The sequence below is a fragment of the Pimephales promelas genome, chromosome 12 (assembly GCF_988280905.1).
Source record: "Pimephales promelas chromosome 12, fPimPro1.hap1.1, whole genome shotgun sequence".
Classification (NCBI taxonomy): Eukaryota; Metazoa; Chordata; class Actinopteri; order Cypriniformes; family Leuciscidae; genus Pimephales; species Pimephales promelas.
The window spans coordinates 20,494,817-20,516,619 of record NC_142780.1 but is presented as its reverse complement, the minus strand read 5'-3'; the positions used below and the strand labels follow the sequence as shown (position 1 = coordinate 20,516,619).

The 21,803-nt window shown below is 38.8% G+C and overlaps 1 protein-coding gene across 3 annotated transcripts in view; it reads left to right on the top strand.

Annotated features, from left to right (window-relative positions):
- cadm4 (cell adhesion molecule 4) overlaps positions 1-21,803 on the top strand; it is a 145,915-nt gene that overhangs the window by 109,529 nt on the left and 14,583 nt on the right. For all 3 annotated transcript variants that reach the window (XM_039679453.2, XM_039679452.2, XM_039679454.2), the window contains exons 2-6: positions 6,199-6,345; positions 10,114-10,401; positions 12,823-12,984; positions 14,068-14,158; positions 17,676-17,848. In XM_039679453.2, coding sequence (XP_039535387.1) covers positions 6,199-6,345; positions 10,114-10,401; positions 12,823-12,984; positions 14,068-14,158; positions 17,676-17,848 — 861 coding nt within the window. The remainder of the gene's footprint in view (positions 1-6,198; positions 6,346-10,113; positions 10,402-12,822; positions 12,985-14,067; positions 14,159-17,675; positions 17,849-21,803) is intronic.

Sequence of the window (21,803 nt, the reverse complement as noted above, 5' to 3'; positions counted from 1 at the left end):
GTAACTTTTTACTAATGTTGTCGTTTTGGGCTTATTTTGACACCTAGTGGTGTGGATAAGGCGGATTTGATTTCACAAGTAAAAGTGTCCAGTAACAGAGGTTGGAGGACTAAATTGAGTATTATTCAGGTGGTCATGTGATCTCAAAATGGTGGCCCTCAGGTCAACTTACTCCATATAAACAAAACGACAACTAAAATGTCTGGAGTATTTTTCTCTGTCTGTTTAGTTCTATTTAATGAGGGAAAAATGACTGTGAACTTTCGATCTAAATAGCCAATTATTACAATGACGGCAGATTTTTAGTCACAGCAGTTTGACATTTCCAGTTCAGTCAAGACGTTTACTTAAAATAATTAGGTATAATAATTAAGTATGCATTCAAGAAAGTCAGCATGTCCTTCATTATTTTTTAAGTTCAACGAACTGCTCATTTTGTACAGTTCCACTTTAGAATAAGGACACAGACAAGAGAGAGAATATTGAAAAGCAAGAACATGGATGTAATTAGACAAGTGGAACAAAGAGACAAGAGATGGATGTTCACTCCATTTTCTCCTCTGTTCGCTTTTTGCGTGTCCTTTTCACTCCCACCTTCCCTTTTTTCCCCCGCTCCTTCTCTCTCTCGCCCGCCTGGACAAAGCTGGATGATTATACTGCGAGCCTGAGCTGCAGAACAAATCACATTTCTGAAGGGAGAGATGGAAATAAACAGGCCTCTTGCTGGAGAGATAGCACAGAGAGAGTGAGAGAAACACGTACGAGATGATGAGGAATTCATGGTGGGAAGATAAAGAGGAGGAAAGTTAAGGAAATGTAAAGTAGGGGAGAGACGCAGTGGAAAAGTTAGGAAATAATGGAAAAAAAATTCAGAGGGAACAAGTGACGGATGAAGCCAGTTACAGGGGAAAAGGGAGCATAGTGTGACGGTTATGGGGTTGAAGACGAGAAAAGCGAGGGGAAAATGAAGGAAAGGGAAAGAGAATGTGGGGGAGCCTGTGTAGGTGTGAAAGTGAAAGGGAATGAGATTAGTGAGGAAAAGCAGGCGGTATGAGAGGGAATTATGAGTTTTAGAGAGGAGCAGAAAGCGACAAAAAGAAAAGAACAGAGAAAAGAAAGGGCAGGGGATAGAAATATGCCGGATTGGAGAAGAGACAAGGTGCTGAGGGAAACGGAACTGCATGGGGAAGACCGGGAATGAGCGAATGACAGATTGAGATAAAAAAAAGAAGAGAGGGGATTTGCAAGGGATTATATATTATTTATGGTGCAGACGTTTTTTTTTTTTTTTTACCACATATGATTGGCAGAGAGAGATCCATCAGAGAGATAGTTTTAATTTTAGACCACAAAGTGAAAGAAAGAGATTTACTGTATAAAGAGACGCATAGAATCTCAGTCCGTCAGCTTTTCCACCAAAGCTGCTTGCTTGCCGATTACCTGAAGCATTACAGTCACGGTTTGGGTGACTTCTGGCTTCATGTTGTACAGAATTATGCCTGGAAAAATAAAACAGTGATGAGTGACTCATGAGTTATGAAGATATCAGGTGCTCCCAGAGCGAGACTGAAAGACTGAAGTGTAATTGGATTAAAGGACAGAATCAAAGGACGTCTTATAACGTCTCGACAGCGACTCAAAGTTTATTGTTAAACTTTGACGTGGATCTCCTAAGACGTCCTCATCCTCTGCCTGGTTGTCTGCTAATTCAGTAATAAATGTGTTATGTATGACTACTGTGTGTGTGTGTGAGGCTGGTTGATAATCTCAAGCAGGGCAGTTGCTCATACGCCAGCTGTATCTGGCGTTCTACCAAGACACTAAATTCAACTTACCTCCATAATTTACCTTCATAAATTCTGCTTTCTTAGTTGGAGAAGATGGGGAAAGATGTCTTACCTTAAAGGGAAAATTCATCCATTTAAATAAAATGAACTACAACTTCAACTAATCCTGTATGATGACTACACAAAAGTTGTTGTTTTTGACCCAACTGACTTTCATTGAAGGGACAAAATAGTTCAGAGTTCAGAATATCTCAGAATATCGTTTGTGTTCTCCAAAAGGGTAAATCAGACAGGTTTGAGTAAAATTACCCGCTAATTATTGTAAACTTATTGAACCCCAAGGGTCTGTAACTTAGTTTCAAAATAAAAACAAATTTGTTATGGTACACATTAAAATAAAGTACATATTTAAAGTCCCCCTTGTTGTGAAAAATCAAGCTTTTAATGTTGTTTTTATTTGGTGTTTCAAACCATGTGCAAATTTAGAAGTTAACACCATTGCGAAGTATCAAAACGGCAGTGAACCAAAGACGGTCTCAAAACCTCGTTCTTACATCACAAACTGCCTTGTAACCAATCCCGTCAACGTGTGACCATCAACAAATTGGAGAGAGCGAGTGGAGGTGGGGCTAGTTTACATATTCATAGAATATTCATGCAACATGAGGCAAGGGTGTAGTTACATTGAATCTATTTTAAAGCATTAAGCTTAAAACATTTAAATACTGTATGTCATTTTGATGATCAAAGATGAGTTTAAAGGGATAAAATGGTTGATTACAGTGCACTTTTAACTTAAAACTTTTCAGTTCGAATAAATCTAATTTTTTCATCTTTTTTCAATACAAAAATGTAGTCAGAGGAAAATATAAAGGTGGAGTTTACAATATTTATATTTGAGATTGATATTATATATTATGAATATTTCAAATCATGTATTTAATAAATTATTTATTTGCTCATTCTACCTTTTTTTTCTTGAGGACAAAGATTTGTGCATTTTGTGTGCATTAATATGTCGCCCTCATCTGGCCAAATCATGAAGTTCTCCTCCACATCCCACCATCCCACTCCACCCCCAACCTTCATTTATTTGCTTCTCATACCATCAGAACGCTGACCTGTAATCGATCACTTTACTTTCACACTTAATCCAATTGTGAGCATGTTGTGTATTTTATTATGGTTTGATTCTAATAGGGTCAGGATGAATCCGTCTGCGGTTTCTTGTTGTTTTTCGCCTGGATCATAAGCTTGCGTGCCCACAATACAGATACGACTGTAAACAATTCCCACGCAAGTTGTGTAGTGGACTCGACCGCCCCTGCGCTATGTTCCTGGCAGCTGCGAATGTGTCCAAAACCCACAGCTGTCTTTCTCCTTCCCTGTGCCTCCCTCTACATCTCGCTTGATGTCTTTCCACCTCCATCAGCGAGTTGGCGAGTTCCTCGAATGCCGTATAGGCCTCACGGCACGCTCCCCTCCCTCCGTACCATTTGTTTCTCCGTTTGCATGCCTTCATTTCGGTCATTTACATGAAGAGGAGACATCTGGCGTGCGTCAGAGTGCATTTAACGAATGCTCAATTAGCCATGTTTTGTTTGACTTCTCAGTCAAACACATTTAGATACTTTAGTTGGGAATTTGGCCACACTTGTTTGAGTTCTTTTAGGTTTGAATTAGGTTTTTAATTGCCTTCTATGCATTCACGGACCTGCTCTTGATGTATAGTGCTGTTGGAACAATTAGGAGCCATTAAAACAATGGCGGCCAAGTTTGCGGATGCCCGAGTGCTGAGTAATAACAGTCATTAGAATAATAATTGGGATAGCAATGGCAGTGCCGATTGTCGTGATATGAATCACAATATTGACGCAGAAGACAGAAATAATAATGGCTACAATTACAATGGCAATTGTGCAAAATTTCAGGACGTCCTCAGTCACTGTCTCTCATTTTCTTCTCTGTTCCTGCCTTTTGATTTCTGCTCAATACTTCACCTGTCAATGTTTTATTAACCTGCTCTCCCTCCATGCTGAATTCTAGACAAGGGTACTCTGAGATGGATAGAGCCTGACAGAATTAAATTTAAATGAAGCCAGATGAGCAGGCCAACGGGTGACGGAGGATGCCGCCTCGCACCTTTATAGACTCTACTTTATTTCGCTTCTGAACTTTGTCTTTTGTGTCTTCTCGCTCTCATCAAGCACGCAAATCCCTAATCCTAATCGTTTCTCTCTGAGACGTCCTCTATAACCACGAGGTCCTGTGAAATGTTTGGAAGTAGTCTTAACAGTGTTTTTGTTGGAGATATTTGAGCACTTTTGACCTTGAGGGGAAAAAAAATAGTATATTAATTAGTTTCCATAGTTCCATAGACAAAAGTAAAATAAAATAGACATAAAAGGCTTTCGAAAAGTGGCTAAATAAAATAAGTGGAAAAACAAATGAGAAATTCATGGGGAAAAGTATCCAAGGCAGTTTTAATGTGACATTTATCCACAAGTTTCCGAGGGGCGCTCCTGTAAAAAATAAAGTGGGTGAAACTTCCGGTGAGGCGGCGGAAGTAGCATTCCAATGGTATTTTGTGTGTTAGTTAGCGAAGAGGCTAGCTGTTTTTCGGAGAATTATTTTACTATTTAAAGACGCAAATCTTTATGAGCGATGTCGTTACGGAGCTCAGGGACAACATGTGCTGTTCGCGGTTGTATGTATAACCGAACTAAACTAATTCAGTGGCTTAAACGTGATTGTTTTGAACATCAGCTGAAAACGAAATCAGAGTGATCCTGCCAGAGCCCGTCTCTGATCCTGCCAACGACTGTAGTTTCCATCACCTCCCAAAAGACGACGAATCTTCCCGTGTACATTTGTTTAAATTCTTAATGTTCTATAAACTCTATCAGCATGTGATTGGCTGTTCGATACTGATGTTACACCTAAACTCGGGATCAAAGCCTGAGTTGACAGAATACCAAATGTGCCAGTTAATGTATTCAAGTAGCACATTCATTTATAATTTTGAATAAACTCCAAAGCACAATGACTAAGTGTGTATTTTTTTTATTTTAATTGTTTGTCAGCTCGCACAACTGTCTGTCACCATGCCTTGATGAGTATTGATTATTAATAATGTTATTATAATACTCCCAATCAACTACTGCGGAGGGTAAAGGTACTGTTATTTCACCCTTTTTAATTTCGTTGAGGTTGTGTTCCCACATCGTTAGCTAGTTTGGATCGCTATAACTTGAATGACTGTCAACTGTTGAATGAACGAGTGTCAAGCATGTCAAATCGCGCTTTGTTTACTTCCAACCGGAAGTCGCGCCCACTTTTGACGCAAGGCCTCATGGGGCGTAGGAAACTTGTGGATATGACAAAATTAAATAAATAAATAAAAAGCATCTAGAGAAATGCTAGTTGTAATAAAAATCAATCTTAGGAACAAAAGCGTCTATAATGAAACACCTTCTCCACATATTTGTATTATTTTTTTGATGGTGTGAAATGAGTCCTCTGCACAATGCTCGAGTCACTGTTGGTTCTAAGCTCAAGCTATAAACAGACTTCTTGTCATACAGCAGGTCTGTAACATGTCAGTCTGAGCATGTCAGACATCCTCTCTTAGCTAGGTAAGTGGAAAGATGGAGGAGACAGGTCTCAGCGAATCGGCCGATGTGTCAGCTTTACCCTAGTGATCCTTCTGATGTCATCACATGGAGTCTGAATCATTACAGACCACCAGAGACAGGCTCTCAACGAAGAACACTGCTAATGATGTGCTGTGGTGGGTCAACATGCTCACACAGGCCAGTGGTGATGACCTCATGTTCAACCTACTCCATACTGCTAAAATAAACATCAACAACACACGAGCGTCACCCAGAACATGCACTAGACATTACCATCAACTGTGATGTGTTCATTTTAGCAGCGAAAGTGCCATTAGTTGTCCTGTGTTGCTTGCGTACGACTGATCTGAGTTCGTTCTCTCAAAAGAGTCGTCATTACCGACGCTTTCACGAGCTGGATGTCAGATCGAGCAGATGGAAGAGAGAAGTGTGTCAGCCCACAGTAATGGATAAAAGATAACGATGCTATTGGTCTCACCAGCACTTAATTAGGACCCTTTTCTTTCTTTTTCTCCCTCTCGCCGTCTCTGTCTATGTGTCAGTCTCTCATTATTTTATTTTTTCACTCGTCTGTCTCCTCTTCTGCATAGTTCACACTTCTAAGCACAAAGGTAGTTACGTGAGAGAGTTGTTAATTGGTCACTGAGGTATTTCTATCTTCAAAGTTGCTCCATGTGTCATCTTGTCTCCTTCTGTCCATCTAAAATACCTTTATAAATGATTAATTTCACCAAATGAGAGTTCTGCATTAACTCTGTCACCCCTCTGTCTTTCAGCGCGGGGTCAGGCCGTCCAGGCTGAGAACGTGACCGTGCTGGAGGGGGGGACGGCACAGATCTCTTGCCGTCTTCAGAACTACGACGGCTCGATCGTGGTCATCCAGAACCCACGCAGACAAACGCTCTTCTTCAATGGAACAAGAGGTTAGCACTGCTAAAACTTCACTGGCCGTCGCTAACAGATCTTTTTAAACTCCCATGAAAAGAACATATCTTGAAGTGTTCGAACAAACGTGTTTTAATTATTTTAACATGCCTGCTCTCATTACTTTAGGTTAGCTAGAAGGATTATGCTGAGATACACACAGGTCCAATTTGTGTGATATTGTTTATTTTGAGAAAATAAACAACAAAGAAATAGCATTAACATGTAAAAGTCTTCACAATGTGGCTTTATATTTCATGATTGTAATTTATTTCTTGTAATTGTCACTATTTCTCAAAATTTTGACTTTTTTAACTTGATTTAAATGTTTTATATAACAAGGAAACAAATATGACATTATATTTTACAATGTGACTCTCATAATGATTTTGTGATACTGTGTATTTTCCTCATAATTGCCACTTTATATCTCACGATTTTAACCTTTTTCTAGAAATTGTGACTTAATATCTTATAGTGTGACTATTTTTCAAATTTGTGGCTCACTTATTGCATTATATTCAGTAATGCTTTCTCAAATTACAAACGCAAATCTCACACATTTTTTTTTCACCTAGAAATTTTAATTTCCCACAATATGATGTTATTACTCATATGCGGTTTTCTTTTCCTTTTTTTTATAAACAATAACATAATTGCTTGTTTTTTTATTATTATTTTGAGGCAGAAATGGTTTTCCATAATAACATGAACAAACATAATTGCATTATGTAATGCAACAGATAATTAGGTTATCACTAACCGCATATGGAAACTTTGATTTATATATTTTTATATATTACATTTAAAATACACATCCACACTATTGGCCTGTTAAACCGTAAAAAAATGTTAAGTTTGTCATTGATTTTATTAAAGTTCTTCCCCATTGTGCTGCATTTTTATCATGTACCAAAATGAACGTATTGAGCACTCCTTCTCTGACATTGAGTTCATGAGACACATTCCTTTTCCATTAATGGTTCTCTTTTAGTGCGGGTAAGTGGTAAATATGTTAAACACAACCTTGGAGTTCGTGCGAGCAGTGGAGCAGTCTCTTTTCATGCTGGTTAGCTTTTATCATATTTAGAATATATTTATACTGGCGCCATCAGTCTTTCTGAAATCCTTTTTAACTGATTACACCTTATTTCAATTTCTTTTTAAGGATCCTTTTATGTAATAACCTTTGTTTTTTTTCCATCGCAGCTGTCACAATTGCTCAAATTTGAAATCTCGTTAAGTGATGACTCTCTGTCACCCTCGTTTTGCATGATATGTAATGTGTTTTCATCCTTGCCTTTGTAACCCTTCCATCAGAGAAGGACTCGGAAAGCATACGTAATTCTGTGAAAAAAAGAGAATAGCGAGAAAGAATGAAATTGGTAGAAACAGAAAGGACCACAAAAGCTAAAAGCTAAATTAGTATCCGTGATCTCTGCTTTTATAAGTGCACATAATTGCGCTACTTTGTAGGAGCTAAATCATGCCTCTTCTGAGCCATTCACACCACTCTTTCTAGACTCACTTTTTTGCTAACAATCCTTATGCTTTTAATATCGGTGGATTCTACAGTGTGATCATGACAGCTCCAAGCTGTACTTACTGCTCGAGTGCCCTGGTCTCAATGTGCAGAGAAACGCAAATGAAAACTCCGCTTGCTAACTAATGAATCCCGATAACAGTCTTTTAGCGGGCAACAGGGCGTAAATATCCCTCGGCGGTCATGAATACAAGAACCTATCAGCATGCGCCCTTTCCATGAGATTCTTTCATATTGGCCAGATCTGTGAGGTATGTAAATTAGCCGTGACTAAAGGTGACAGCGGCCTGGACAATGCATTGACATTTCCCTGCCATTTAGCCTGAGTGAAGGCATTTATCTCCTTTAGTGAGGCTCTTTTACTCCCGTTGTGTGAAACATGGATCGATTGAGTAGGTACACGTCACAAAAGAGCACTCGCTCACTTGTTTAGTTTATTACTCATTCATTCGTTCAATGTTTCACTCTTTCACTTACTCCGTATATGGCTCTAATTCACTCACTCGAGGCTGGAATACACTACACGACTTTTGTTCTTAATTTGAGTCATTATAGTTTGCCGAAACTGTGCATCAGCTTGCAGATTGAGCAGTCAGGGTTGAAAGATTTCCCAAAAAATAATTAGTGTATGATGGGCTCAGACGACTTTTTTTAGCTTCATACTATGTCTGTTCAGATTTGAAATTAACTATTCATTTAACTAGCTCACTTAACTATTCATTGGGGTTTGACTTAGTATACCACTCACTCAATCGCTTGCTCGCTCACTCATTTGCTCACTAATTTACTTGTTCTTTCTCACATTCATTCATATTTTCCAGCAAGAGACAGATAAATGCAGCCAGGTGTTGAAAGATGTCTAGGGTTATAGCAGTAATCCTCTTATGGATCCAGCGCATTGGGCTGCTATCTTTGAGTGTGCTGATGGCAGAGGGTCACATCTCCAGAGCACAGTTGGCCACAGACAAAAAGCTTTAAATGGAAGTAGGGACAAAAGGAGTATTTAGTACCAGTCAATACAAAATGGGTTTGTGTGAATGTGTGGGATTTTTTCTTTTTCTTTTTCCCCCCAAAAAGGCCCATCCAGCCCCTGCAATTGGCATCATTATTTGTTATTATTATTATTTTCTGTCAATTGATTTTTTCTCCCACCTTGGTTTCAAAGTATTTTCAACACCCATTTCTCGGTTCATGTTTTTCTGCTTCCCCTCTGTATTTCTGTGTTATTCTGTGTCAGCTGTTCTATGAGAGTTGCTAGTTAAAATGCTCGTCTGTTGTTGTTTTCTTCTCCATTTCATCTTCTCCTTTTTATGTTGCTCTATTCTTTTGATCTTTATTGTGCGAGTCTCTATCAGAGTTGGAGAAGTTCATTTAAAAACGTAGATTGCAAACATCAAACTAATACTAATTGAAAGTACTAAAGCTACAGTACAAGCTTTCATTTTGATAAAGTAGCTAGCAACACCACAAGCTACTACACTAACTGCTTTGAAGATATGTGACAGGTAATACTTCTTTATTTCACTGTCAAATTATTTCCAACACTTATAAGACAAAGTAGTACAATCAGGATCTGCACAACGGTTTTGCACAAGCAATTGAATAGCAGTAATTGAAAACATATAGTGACAAAAAGTAATTGAAGTGTTAGTGATAAACAGCAGTTTTTAATCCATGAAATACAGACATGTAAAATGCACACAACTGGTAATAAATTTGGGACTGGTGATTTAAAAAAAAGTGTTTTTTGATGTTTCTTATGCTCACCAAGACTGCATTCATTTTATGCAAAATTCAGTAAAAACAGTAATGTTGTGAAATATTATTATGATTTAAAATCTTTTCTATTACAGTATATTGTGTTATTTATTCTTGTGATTCCTGTGGTGTATCCTGATATTCTCATTTGCTGCTCCAGAAACATTTATTATTATTATTATTATTCATCTTGAAGATAGTTGTGCTGCTTAATATTTTTTTGTGGAAACAAGTGATGAATAGAAAGTTCAAAAGAACAGCATTTATTTGAAATAGATATCATAAATGTCTTTACTGTCACTGTTGAATTTCATGCATTCTTGCTTGAATAAATGTATTGTTCACACATCTTTGTAATAACTTGCTCATAGAAAGATGCATTTAGAAAGGAAATCGGTTCAATTTGGAAATAATTTTAACTTGTGTGTCCTGCATTTGATTTATCCTTTGATTATCTCTCTTCCAGCACTGAAAGACGACCGCTTTCAGATGGTTCTTTTCTCGCAGCAGCTGGTGCGGATCACGTTGACTAATGTAAGTGTGTCTGATGAGGGTGGCTACTTCTGCCAGCTCTACACCGATGACACACACCACCAGGTGGCGACGCTGTCGGTGGTGGTGCCCCCGGAGATGCCTACCGTGGAGGTGAAGACCGAGGCAGTGGAGGGAGGAGAGGTGGAACTCACATGCTTGTCCCCACGGAGCAAACCACCAGCCACCCTGCGCTGGGTTCGGGACCGCAGAGAGATCCCTGGTGAGTTTCATTTAAATATGACAGTCATTTCAGATTCAGATTCAGATGTGTATGTATAAACTATACATGCACTTACAAAGCATATACAAACACAAAAGTGTCCACTTTTATTAAAAAATCTCTCACACGAGTGCATATTTACTCTGTCTCTTTGTCTGACTCTCTGTCTTCACGGTAAATGTCATGCATTTCGACGAATCTCTCTGGCAGCCAGCTCTCTCTCCACCATGTGTTTGCTCATTGGCACATTTTCCCCTCTATTGCTTTATGTCACTCTATCGAATTTCAAATGCATCTGTCCATCTGGGTCCCTTCGGATGTGTGCAGAGGAACGCTTTTCTTTTCTTTTTTTTTTTTTGTCAAATTTTCACCCCCACACAGAACTGGATCCAGGTGGGGCTTCAATCTGTGCCTTCCTTTCATTTCTGTCAACTCTATCTCACGTTTGCTTGCTTTCTCTCCCCCTTCTATTCCTCAATGCCATCACATTTGCTCTATCTTTTTGTTTCAGCTTTCCTTTTCTTGGCTCCAAGAAGAGAATGACAAAGAGACAGAGAAACAGGGAAAGTGCAGGGTGAGATTGTAGGCTTAGTGCACCATTAATGTCGTTTGAATATAAAGTTGTGAGCAGAGAGTGTCTCTCGACCGATTTAGTAAGAGAGGACTCAGCTTGAATTTGGACTTCTGAGCCCATCGCTGGTCCGCTTCAGGGGAAATAATTTAAATGTCTGCCCGATCAAGGTTATTTAAGTGATATCATTCACACTAGTAAGAGTTCTACAAACAAGTCAAGTAACTTAATATGTTTCAGACAAAATTTGCTGTTAATTCGCCAAGTATTCGCCAAGCCTCATGCAAAAGGACACAGCTCCTCAAACTGCTCACATATTCTGGTCTGGAACGCCACAATCATAGACAAGTGGAGTGAACATTGAAACAGCCCTGTGTTATACAACGCAGCGTTCATGTCATGTTATTATGAGGTGGTAACTCTGAGATTGGGTAACATTTTACAACAGGGGTCCATAAATCGGGCCCTGGAGTTTAGCTCAAGTTCTGATTAAACTCTCCTTACCTGTAACACTGAAGACCTTGATTAGCTTGTTCAAGTGCCTTTGATTAGGGTTGGAGCTAAATGCTGCGTTCACACCATGTCGTAATTACCGTAATTACCCTAATTACGAGATGACAACGTGTGCATTTTTGTAGGCCGAGCCGGAAGTTAGCATCACCCTGGTTCCCCTGACAAAAACCCCATTTGACTTCTGGATTATTGCAGAAAATCTGTGAAGTTAATTTCTTACACGTTTTGTTCATCATCTTCACAAATGAACACAACTTTTATGAATTTTAAAGCTTAAATACAATTCACAGAAGTAAAAAGCTATATGTAGGCTATAAACAAGCGACATTTCTGTTGCATAATTTTAGCGCCACCATCACTAAGCTTCCGCCAACGTGCCAACACATACAGTAGTTAGAATAGTTTGCAAGAGTGTGATTATAAACTCAAAGAGGCTGTGAAAATGGACTGTGTTTAATGTACCCAACAACCTCTGTAGTCCTTTTAGGCCATTTTGTAGTAACAACCTTTTTGAAATGCACAAGGGGTAGTAATAGTGATGCGCAATGTATTGGCCGCCAAATCAGTATCGGCCAATCACCGTGATCTATCACCTTTCAACGTGAGGGTTTTGAATTGCTTTAAATATGATTGGAATAATAGAGTTATATTAGAAAAGAAAAGTGCAGCTCAAGGCTATGTAAAATTATAATGAGAACATTATAATTGTGTACTTGGGACATCACATTTTGTTTCAGACTCTCAAAAATTATATAAAAATTTGACACAAAGACAAATACTTCAGGATGATCGGTTTAAGGGTTTTAGCCTCCAAAAATGTGTCATCTTTGTATTGTTTATTTTTTTTTTAATTCATGATACATAACACATTAACTACTATCAATAAATTAGCCTTTTCTAACTGGTTCATAAGACAGATCTAAATCTAGATCTTACAAGTTAGAATCCTGTAATTACGGTAATCTTGACATATCCTTCATGATTATAAACTCTTTTTGACCCCACTCTCTATCGGCCTACACTTCATCTTCTCTGTTTCATTACCACTTTTCTGCCCTTCACTCGCCCCTTGTAATTTCGTTTTTCATCATCAAATTAAAACTTAATAGTCTCACTGGGGTAATAGAACCTGTTCTGTGGTTGTGAAATCACTTTGTGTAAGGAATATCGCTCAGCGCATCGAATTCGTACTTTTTGAAGTAACCAGTGCGAGCATACAAAGCTTTGAATGAAAGGTATGCAAATAATGTCTGGCTGAAATGTGAACATTGTTCAAATTTGGGCAGACTGACTTCTAAAAACCCCTCAATTCCTTTCCATCCCTCTCTTTCGTTCAGGTGTGATCTCTCAGCAGGAGAACGGAAAGACTGTGAGTGTTTCCAACACTATCCGTATCCCCGTGGAGAGGAAAGATAACGGAGCGGCGCTGAGCTGTGAGGCGTCTCACCCGGCTCTCGTGGCGCAGAAACGAGTTCGACACTACAGCCTGGACGTTCACTGTGAGCCAATAATGCCGTCACGTTTCCATGGCTACTGCCATATTAGACTGATTAACGTTGTTATTAGCTCGCAGAAGCCCCATCTGTTTAAACATGTTCAATTGGCAAGCCTCTAACAAGGTTTCTTTTGTTTGTGTTACATCTTGCCTGCTATGATAAAGGACTAGAACTCAACAGTATCCCATTACACACCACATTGTCAAAGGGTTAGTTAAACCAAAAATGAAAATTCTGTCAGTAATTACTCACCCTCATGTTGTTCCATCCCCTTAAGACTTTCGTTCATCTTCGGAACACAAATTAAGATATTTTTGATTAAATCTGAGGGCTGGATCACTCCTCCATACACTTCTTAAGGGATCGAAACTGGCCGGCCCAAAAGTTGTGAAAGACGTTAGTCCAAGTGACTACAGTGGCTTCTTAAGTTTATCAAACGACAAGAATAGTTTGTGTGCGCAAAAAAAAAAAAAAAAAAAACTTTATTCAACTATTAATTTGCTTCTCTGTGGGCCGTGAGATTTCATGTAGTGAAACTATGCAAAGCTTCTAAAATGCTGATTTAATGCTCAAGAAACATTTCTTATAAATGCTTCTCGTTAATTATTATTCAATGTTGAAAACAGTTTTGATTTTTTTTTACAGAATTCTTTGATGAAAGTTCAAATGAACAGCATTTATTTAAAACCTTTGTAAAATAATAATTATAGTCATTATTTATACGTAATTAATTATGTCTTCACTGTTACTTTTTATCAATTTAATGCATTCTTGCTGAATATAAATTTTACTCATCCCATCATTTTTTAATGATAGTGTATTACATTTTTATTCTTAAATAGTTAAATAGATAAATCTTGTATGTGTGTTTATTATAATTATTATTCCTCTCACATTGGCCAAATTGAAATTCCAGAGGAACATTCAGTTGTGAGTGAGTGATTTGTTCCAATCCAGTCACTTATGTAGTTCCGTCTTAGTCACAATACTTCCATTGAAGGCAGTAGGAGATCACTAGGCTTTTTGACTGTGCTTTTTTCATTTTTTTTTTATTCCTTCTCTCTATCTTTCTCTTTATCTCTGCAGTTGCTCCTACGGTGAAAATCATTCCCCCTCAGGGCATCCTCCGAGAGGGAGACTCCCTCAGTCTCACCTGCTCTGTTACCGGCAACCCACTGTGAGTGTACAGGAGCGTTTGTGGGTTTTTCTTTCTAAACGTATCTGTCAGTTTGTGTGTGGGAGAATTTGATGGATGTGAAAGCATGTGTGGAGTTCTGTTTTTACATGTGCTTTAAAAACTAATCATCTGAACTGGTCCCACAGGAACAGCTTTTATCTTCTAACAATCCAAAATGCTTAAAGAGGATCATCTGAATCCAGCTCCAATAAAGTATAATGACTCAGAACAAAAACAGTCCTGCATCTGTGCATGACGGAGAACAGCCTGGACTCTATCCTCTGTTCTTCCACCCATACCTCACTCCCTTATTATTTCCCCTTCAATTTCAGTTTCACTGGAAAAATAAAAGAAAAACGTATATTATATTATTATTTTATAACAATTACTCCCACATATATTTTTAATTAATACATTTTGTAGGTGGAAAAAATTAATTATTATTGTATATTATGATTTGTTTTGCAATTACTGCCACTATTTATTTTTTATTTATAAATTATAAAAAATATTTTATTTTATTTTAATAAATGTAGCAGTAAAGATGGAAGTAATAAAAAAATAGTAATAACATGCAATACAATTAAACAGGATAAAATAAACATTTATAGTGACTGTTAATGTCCCCTTGTGGTGAAAATCAAGCTTTTATTGTTGTTTATATCATCTATGCCTATGTGGTGTTTTTAATATGCTTTTAAAACCATATTGCTCTACTGACAAATGAAGTAGGCTATTTTCTGCCAAACTTTCAAACATCATTGCAAATGATGTTGGCACTGGGCTATTGTCAGTCAGACCACCCGCTCCGTCCAAAGTATATGTACACAAGAGTTCCGACTGCTACCGTCTTTATACTTTAAAATAATCGTGAAATCGCAGTGTAGCTACGGCTTTTCTCGAGTGGTGGAAGAGTTTTGTGTTGCATTTAGTGCAATTATTTTATATCAGGTTATACAAATAAAAATAGGCTGATTGAAAAAAACAGACTTCCAAACTTTTTTGATGCATGCGTATCCTTTGCTAGCATTTGAATTTCCTTTACCAAGCTTCAGAGTTTTTCAGTTCTCCTTTGTCAACTTTTCTTTTTTCTGTCTTTAGAAGACTTTTGTCTCTGTTTTTTCTCTTTTTCTGTGGCTCAACCGTGGTCACTGAGCCTCTTTTGCCTAAGAGGCTGTGAGCAGAAAGCCATTAAAACCTCTCCAGAGCCTCGTCAGGAACCGCTACAGAAATGAAAGATGGAGAGATAGAGAGGTTGCTTGAGCTGCCACTCATTTTACGCTGAAATGGGGGACTGAATGAATGAGTGAGGGAAGGAACGAAAGAAAGATGGGCTCAGATGGCTTTTAGCTGGGAAAGAGAAATGAAAGGCTACGTGATTTATGCGATGGGGAGTAAGAGAGTGTGAAACGTGTAAATGTTTAATTGTAGGGGCATGTTTGAAGATTACAGAATGCAGTGATGAGAAATGAGAATAGACTGCACACCCACAGAGAGAACGCTCTCTGGATAGGTTGAGATAAATGAGTGTATTGATGGGAGGGATGAGAGATGAATCCAGATGCCACTCTACGGTAACTGAACTCACAGTACACTGCGTCGTGCTGCTTGGTTATAAAGCCATTACGATCATGTTCTTCCGACATTAATCACCAATTAAACACGGTCTGCATTTGTTGGAGGGGTGTGTTTATTATTCCTTCCTCAGTGCTTTGGCTGGCTCATGCATGTATGTGAGAATGTGTGTGTGTGTGTGTGGTACTGTATCCTGAATCCTGTGAGGGCTGTTATAATTAAAAGTGTCCCGTGGGATTACGCTGTGATGACGTAGACTTGTATCCCAGCCAGGGTGGATGAGGGATGAGGCGTTTCACAGGCGGTGGGCTCAGAACAGAAGCCTCTGGCTTTTTTCCCTACAGTGTCCGTGTATCTTCTGCTATTGTGGATCACCTCGCAGCTGTTTTGTGTGTGTGTGTGTGTGTGTGTTTTCAGTAATCTCCTCCTTTCGTGCTCTTTTGTCTCCGTCTGCCTAGTATCTTCTAGGACTATTCTCCTCTCCTCTCTTCTCTGCAAAATATTGAGTGTATAATATATACACTTTCCAGTAAAAAACAAAATCCAATATCCTCAAAAAAGATATTTGCATCTTAAGTGGCTTATGGTGGCCGAGACCTCAACACGATGCGAAGAAAACGCATGCAAATGAAGAAAACATCTTCAGCAGTTTTACAACACAAGTGTGCTCCAAATACTCACAACACAAGCAAATACAGAAACGCGCTGCAAATAGCACAGACCGCAACGGAAATGTTTTCAGGGGACCCCAATAAGTGACGAACCCAGCTGGGACGTGCTTATTGCTCAGAAGTGAGCATCCCTATGCCCTACTCGCTTCGAAGGGCAGAGCCCTTGAAGTGAGGACTTTGGAGTGAGCAGGGCACTTGTGTGCCATTATGTAGCCGTTTGGAACGCACTTGGCGAAGGAAGCAATGAAAAAAAAACAATTTCCTCATAATTTTCACCTGGGATGTTCCCATGACAATGCAGCACTGTGTCCGTCAACTGAATAGCTGTTCTTGTGACAATATTATATTATTGAGAACTGTTGGAAATTAATATACATTTTATACAAAAAAGGTACATATCTGTGTGTATCAACTTTAAAACTTGCCGTCTGATCTTTGGACCCTGCATTACCTATCATTTCTTACCTATTCAACTTATTTAAACATAGCATGACAAGAAATGTACATTATAACTGATGTATAGATTAATATCTTACCCTCATGTTCTTTTTCTCGATCTATTTTGTTTTGTTTTTTAGCTTTTTACTCTTCTTTTCTCGTTTGGATTCTGATGACATTGAACATATTGTAAATACATTTTGTATATTGTATACAATGTTGCATGTCATAAACATGTCATCTCTGTATGTTTTGCAAGAAGACAAAGTTTTTAAAAATAATAACGGAAAAAGTAGACCGAGCAACAAGCACGTCCCAGTCGGGTTCGTCACTTATTGGGGTCCCCTGGAAACAACAAGAAAACAAGATGTTTTCTTAATTTGCGGCTGTTTTTTCTATTTGCATGTGTTTACTTCAATTGCAGCTCGTTGAGCTAATTCAACTGATTCGAACACTGATTCATTCAGGAACAAAATAAGTCTCTTTACCCAATGAGATCAATTAGATTTAAAATGTACTGGCGTTAATGTTTATACAAAAAACATAATACTAAAAAATATTCCTTTGAAAAGTCTTGTATATACGTGTTTTTAATAACTTGTTCTTTAATGTGGATTTTATTTACTTAACCCCCCCCCCCCCCCCAAAATCCTTTTATGTCTTTTTCATCTTTTTTATGTTGTAAGATTTCTATTCTCTTTCCTCCCAGGTGTCTCATTAGATTTGTTTTTCCAGCTTTTCTTTGAATGCCTTGTTCCTCCTTTGATAAATACTTGATTATTTCTTTTTAAAGATTGTCAGATTTTTACAGTCTGTCTTTTCTTCTTTTCCAGACCACGTGACATCCAGTGGTCACGAGTGAACGACACTCTTCCTGAGAGGGCGGAGAAAACAGCCAACATCCTCCAGGTGTCTCGCCTCAGCCAATCACACAACGGCACTTACCTCTGTCAGGCGCATAATAATTATGGCCGTGCAGCTGACCACTACACACTGCTGGTGTATGGTAAGAAGACAACCGTCCCCGGTCACATGATATAAACACTAAACTACAATACAGCCCACATTTGTGCATGTGAAAGTCTTAAGGCTTTTATATGAAGCCTGTTTCCACACCACTCAGAATTGCAAAACAATTCCAAGTGTATACGCGTGAACACCTACACTTTTTTTGCTGAGAACAACGTGGGTTCTTTGTGGCTACAGAGGTGGTTTACTGTGGGTTTGGATGTGACAAACTCGTGTTTTTCTCCCACCATGGTGTGTTTTTTTTTAGTCCTCCCCCTCCTGGCCAGGTCTGCCCCTTGTGGCTGTTCAGTGAACTGCACTCTTCAGCTGTGTCTGTAGACCTGCAGGATGTGTGCTGTATTTTGAAAGAGTCTAAGAAATGAGATCCCCAGAGGTCTCCCTTCTTTCTTTCTCTTTTTTCCTCTTTTTTTTATCGCCGCATGGTAACGACAGCCATCAAATACGCACGTTAACGAGGCAGCTCGGAGAGCGCAGGTGGGTGGGAATGTCATCTTTCATCCTGCTTCTATTCCTCGCTCCCTCTCTCTTCTGCTCTTTCTGTGTAGGTGAGCCTCTTAGCTTTGAAACACCTCTGCACTTTAGAGAATGTCCCAGGAATCCTGTTTATTCTCCTTTCCTTTCTTCCTTTATTCCGTCCATGCTTCTTACTCCCTTCATTTGTTTCTTCCATTCTTAATTTCTTCCGACTTTGTTTGTTTGAACTCTTTCCTTCCTTACTTTTTTCCTTGCTTTGTTTCTTATACCTTCCTGTGTCCCTCTGATCCTTCTTTTGTTTTCCAACGTTCCTTCCTTGTTTCGTTCTTTACATCATTTCTTCCTTTCTTCCTCAATGTATTCCTTCTTTTCTTCTTTCCCTTTTCCATATCTTTCTCTCTGCCGCCTTTTATTTCTTTGTTTACTGTTTTCCCTCCTTCATTTCTTACCCCTTTATTTCTTCCTTGTTTCACCCCTTCATTTCTTCATTTCATTCCTTTCACTCCTTTATTCCTCTCTTTGTCCCTTATTTTCATTCTTCATTCCTTAATTTCTTCCTTCCAACCTTCCTTTCATCCTTACTCTTTTCCTTCCATGGGTTTCTTTTTCTTTCCTAGCTCAATTTGTTGTTTTATTTGCCCCTTTCATTCCATCCTTCCATCCATCCTGTTCTTCCTCCACCCCTGCCTCTCCTCCCTAGCTGTTTCACCTTTATGTTCCTTTCTTTCTTTCATCCCTTACTTCCTTCCTTCCTTCTTGCCTGCTTACCTTCCCTTCATTCTATTTTCCTTCCATCCATCCTGTTCTTCCTTCACCCCTTCCTATCCTACCTTGCTTCCTTCCTATCTTTCTTTCACCATTCATGTTTTCCTTTCTTTCCTTTCTTTCCTTCATCCTTCCTTCCTGTTCCCCCTTCTCTCCTCCCTCTCATTCCTCGCTTCCTTCCGATTCTCTATCACCATTTCTGTTTTCTCCTTCCCTTCATCGTGTTTTCGATCCTTATTTCTTCATTCCTTCCTTTCTTTGTCTTGTTGTCTCTCCTACACAGAAGACAGGCCTCCCCATTTAATGTGTTTATGTGGGAGTAAATGAACAAGATTTGGTGTTAACTCTCAGCGGTATCAGCGTATTTAGGTTTCATCCGCTGGAAATCCCATGCTCAGTCCAACTAAAAAGAGAGAAATGTCTGACTTCTGAAGGCTGGAAGAGGATGAGGGAGAACCATTGAGATGATGAGTCAGCAGTCACAGTGACACGTGAGGGTGGAGGACGGCTGATCTACTGTAAATATCTTGCTGCTTCGCACTGACAAACTTTTTCCCACTGATTTATTTTGTCTAAAGTGACCAAAACGTGCAACATGAGGAGCAACCAGCCAATATGAAATGATTATAAACTGAAGGTAGATGAGAGAAAGACTAAATGAAACAGAGAGCAATGGAGAGAAGTGACACAGATAGGGAAATGAGGAAGACAAAAGGACAGAAGAGGAGGAGACTTTGTTTTTTCAGGAATTTAGCAATTTACTCTGACTGATATGCAAGTTTGTATTTACCACATGGCTCAACAGGTACGCCTGTCTGTGCTACTTTATCTCTGTCTGTCTGGAAACTTTTACATTTGCATATATATTCGGTGCATACTTTTTTTTTATTTTGTTTTATCAAAACAAGTTTTTGTGTGTGTGTGTGTGTGTGTGTGTTGCTACGTTTTTAGATTGATTTAAATGTATCTGTGTGCTTCAGGTTTTGCCTAAACAAGAACTGTTAAAGCTGAAATCAGGGTGCAGCCAAATGTCTCCATGAGGAAAATGTCTTAAAGGGATAGTTCACTTTGAAATTAATTTTTGGTATGTTTTGGCTTACCTCAAGGGCATCCAAGATTGTTTTCTGTCAGTCATATATTGCAGGTATGGGGGTCCACCTAAAATATCATGCACAGAGAAGTCAAAGTTAAACATGATTTAATGACTCGAGTCGTAAATGTAAGTACACATTGATGGTCTGAGACACGAAACGAGCGGTTTGTGTGAGAAAACGAACAGTATTTACATAGTTTTTACCTCTTGTAATCACTGTCATGTCCAAGTGATCTGAATCAGTTGTCCAATATTCAGCTGAATGATGCCCAACGTTCTGCCGAAAGTGATCGCTTGCGCGTCGACGTCACACGCTGTTTACACAGAGATTTAGGAAGTTTTACCTTTCACTGTGAAGATCTAAACATATTTAGAAATACAGGAAATTGCAATGGAAGGTGATTTCGGTATATATAAATATGTTTAGTGAAAGGTAAAACTTCCGAAATCTCAGGGTAAACAATGTGTGACGTCGACGTGCAAGCGATCACTTCTGGCGGAAAGTTGGGCATGATACAGTTCGGTTTAGTTGGACATTGGACAATCTATTCAGATCACTTGGACGTGACAGTGATTACACGAGGTAAAAACGATATAAATACTGTTCGTTTTCTCACACAAACCGCTCGTTTCATGTCTTAGGCCATCAATGTGTACTTACATTTACGAGTCATTAAATCATGTTTAATTTGGACTTCTCTGTGCATGCTTTTTGAGGTGGTGACTATACAGTAGACCTGCATTATATGACTGACAGACAAGAACGGTTTGACCGAAAAATGTCAAAATTGAAAATACTGTGGAAACAAAGACACCTACATCTTGGATGCCCTTGAGGTAAGCTAAAACATATCAAAAATTAATTTCAAAGTGAACTATCCCTTTAAACATGCTAAATGTTTTAATGAAAATCTAAAAATGTTTCTATTAGAGTTATATTTAATGTGAGAGGATGGAAAATGTCATTATTCACAATAAAAACAATAGGCAATAGAAAGTCCTCACCACAGGAAAGCAAATGTGTGCATGTGTATGTACTCACTTCCACATGCTCATTCAGTGGTCAAACATTCAGAGGAGAGTCCCCTGGAGACATCCCTATGTAAAACAGCAGCAGTACTTGTTGCAGATAAAAGCCATTACAATCAAATGGCCTCAGAGAGCCACTGAGATTGAAATGAGAGAAGAGAAAAGAGAGATGTACAAAAAGAGATGGAGGGAGAACCAACAATGCTCGCAGGAGAGAGAAAAAGCAGTGGCTCTAATTAGGAGAAACAACATGGGCACTTTATTAATGAAGTGAAACTTTAGAAAAAGAGAAGGAAGCATAAGCAAGAGGGGATGTAGTAATTGAATATGTCATTTTTTACCTTTGGATAGTCATGACAGGAATATTAAGCAAGGTGAATCAAGGAGTGTGTCGAGTTGACGACAGAGACTTGGCCTTTGAGCAGAGAGGGGAGAGGTGAGCGACTGTGGGATTTACGGACTCCGTAAATGGAGGATTAGAACACAACTTGAACATCCGCCACTCTTTCTTTCTTTGGTGGTATAATGTGGCACAAAACTTATTGTCCCAAAAACACAGAGAACATTGCTG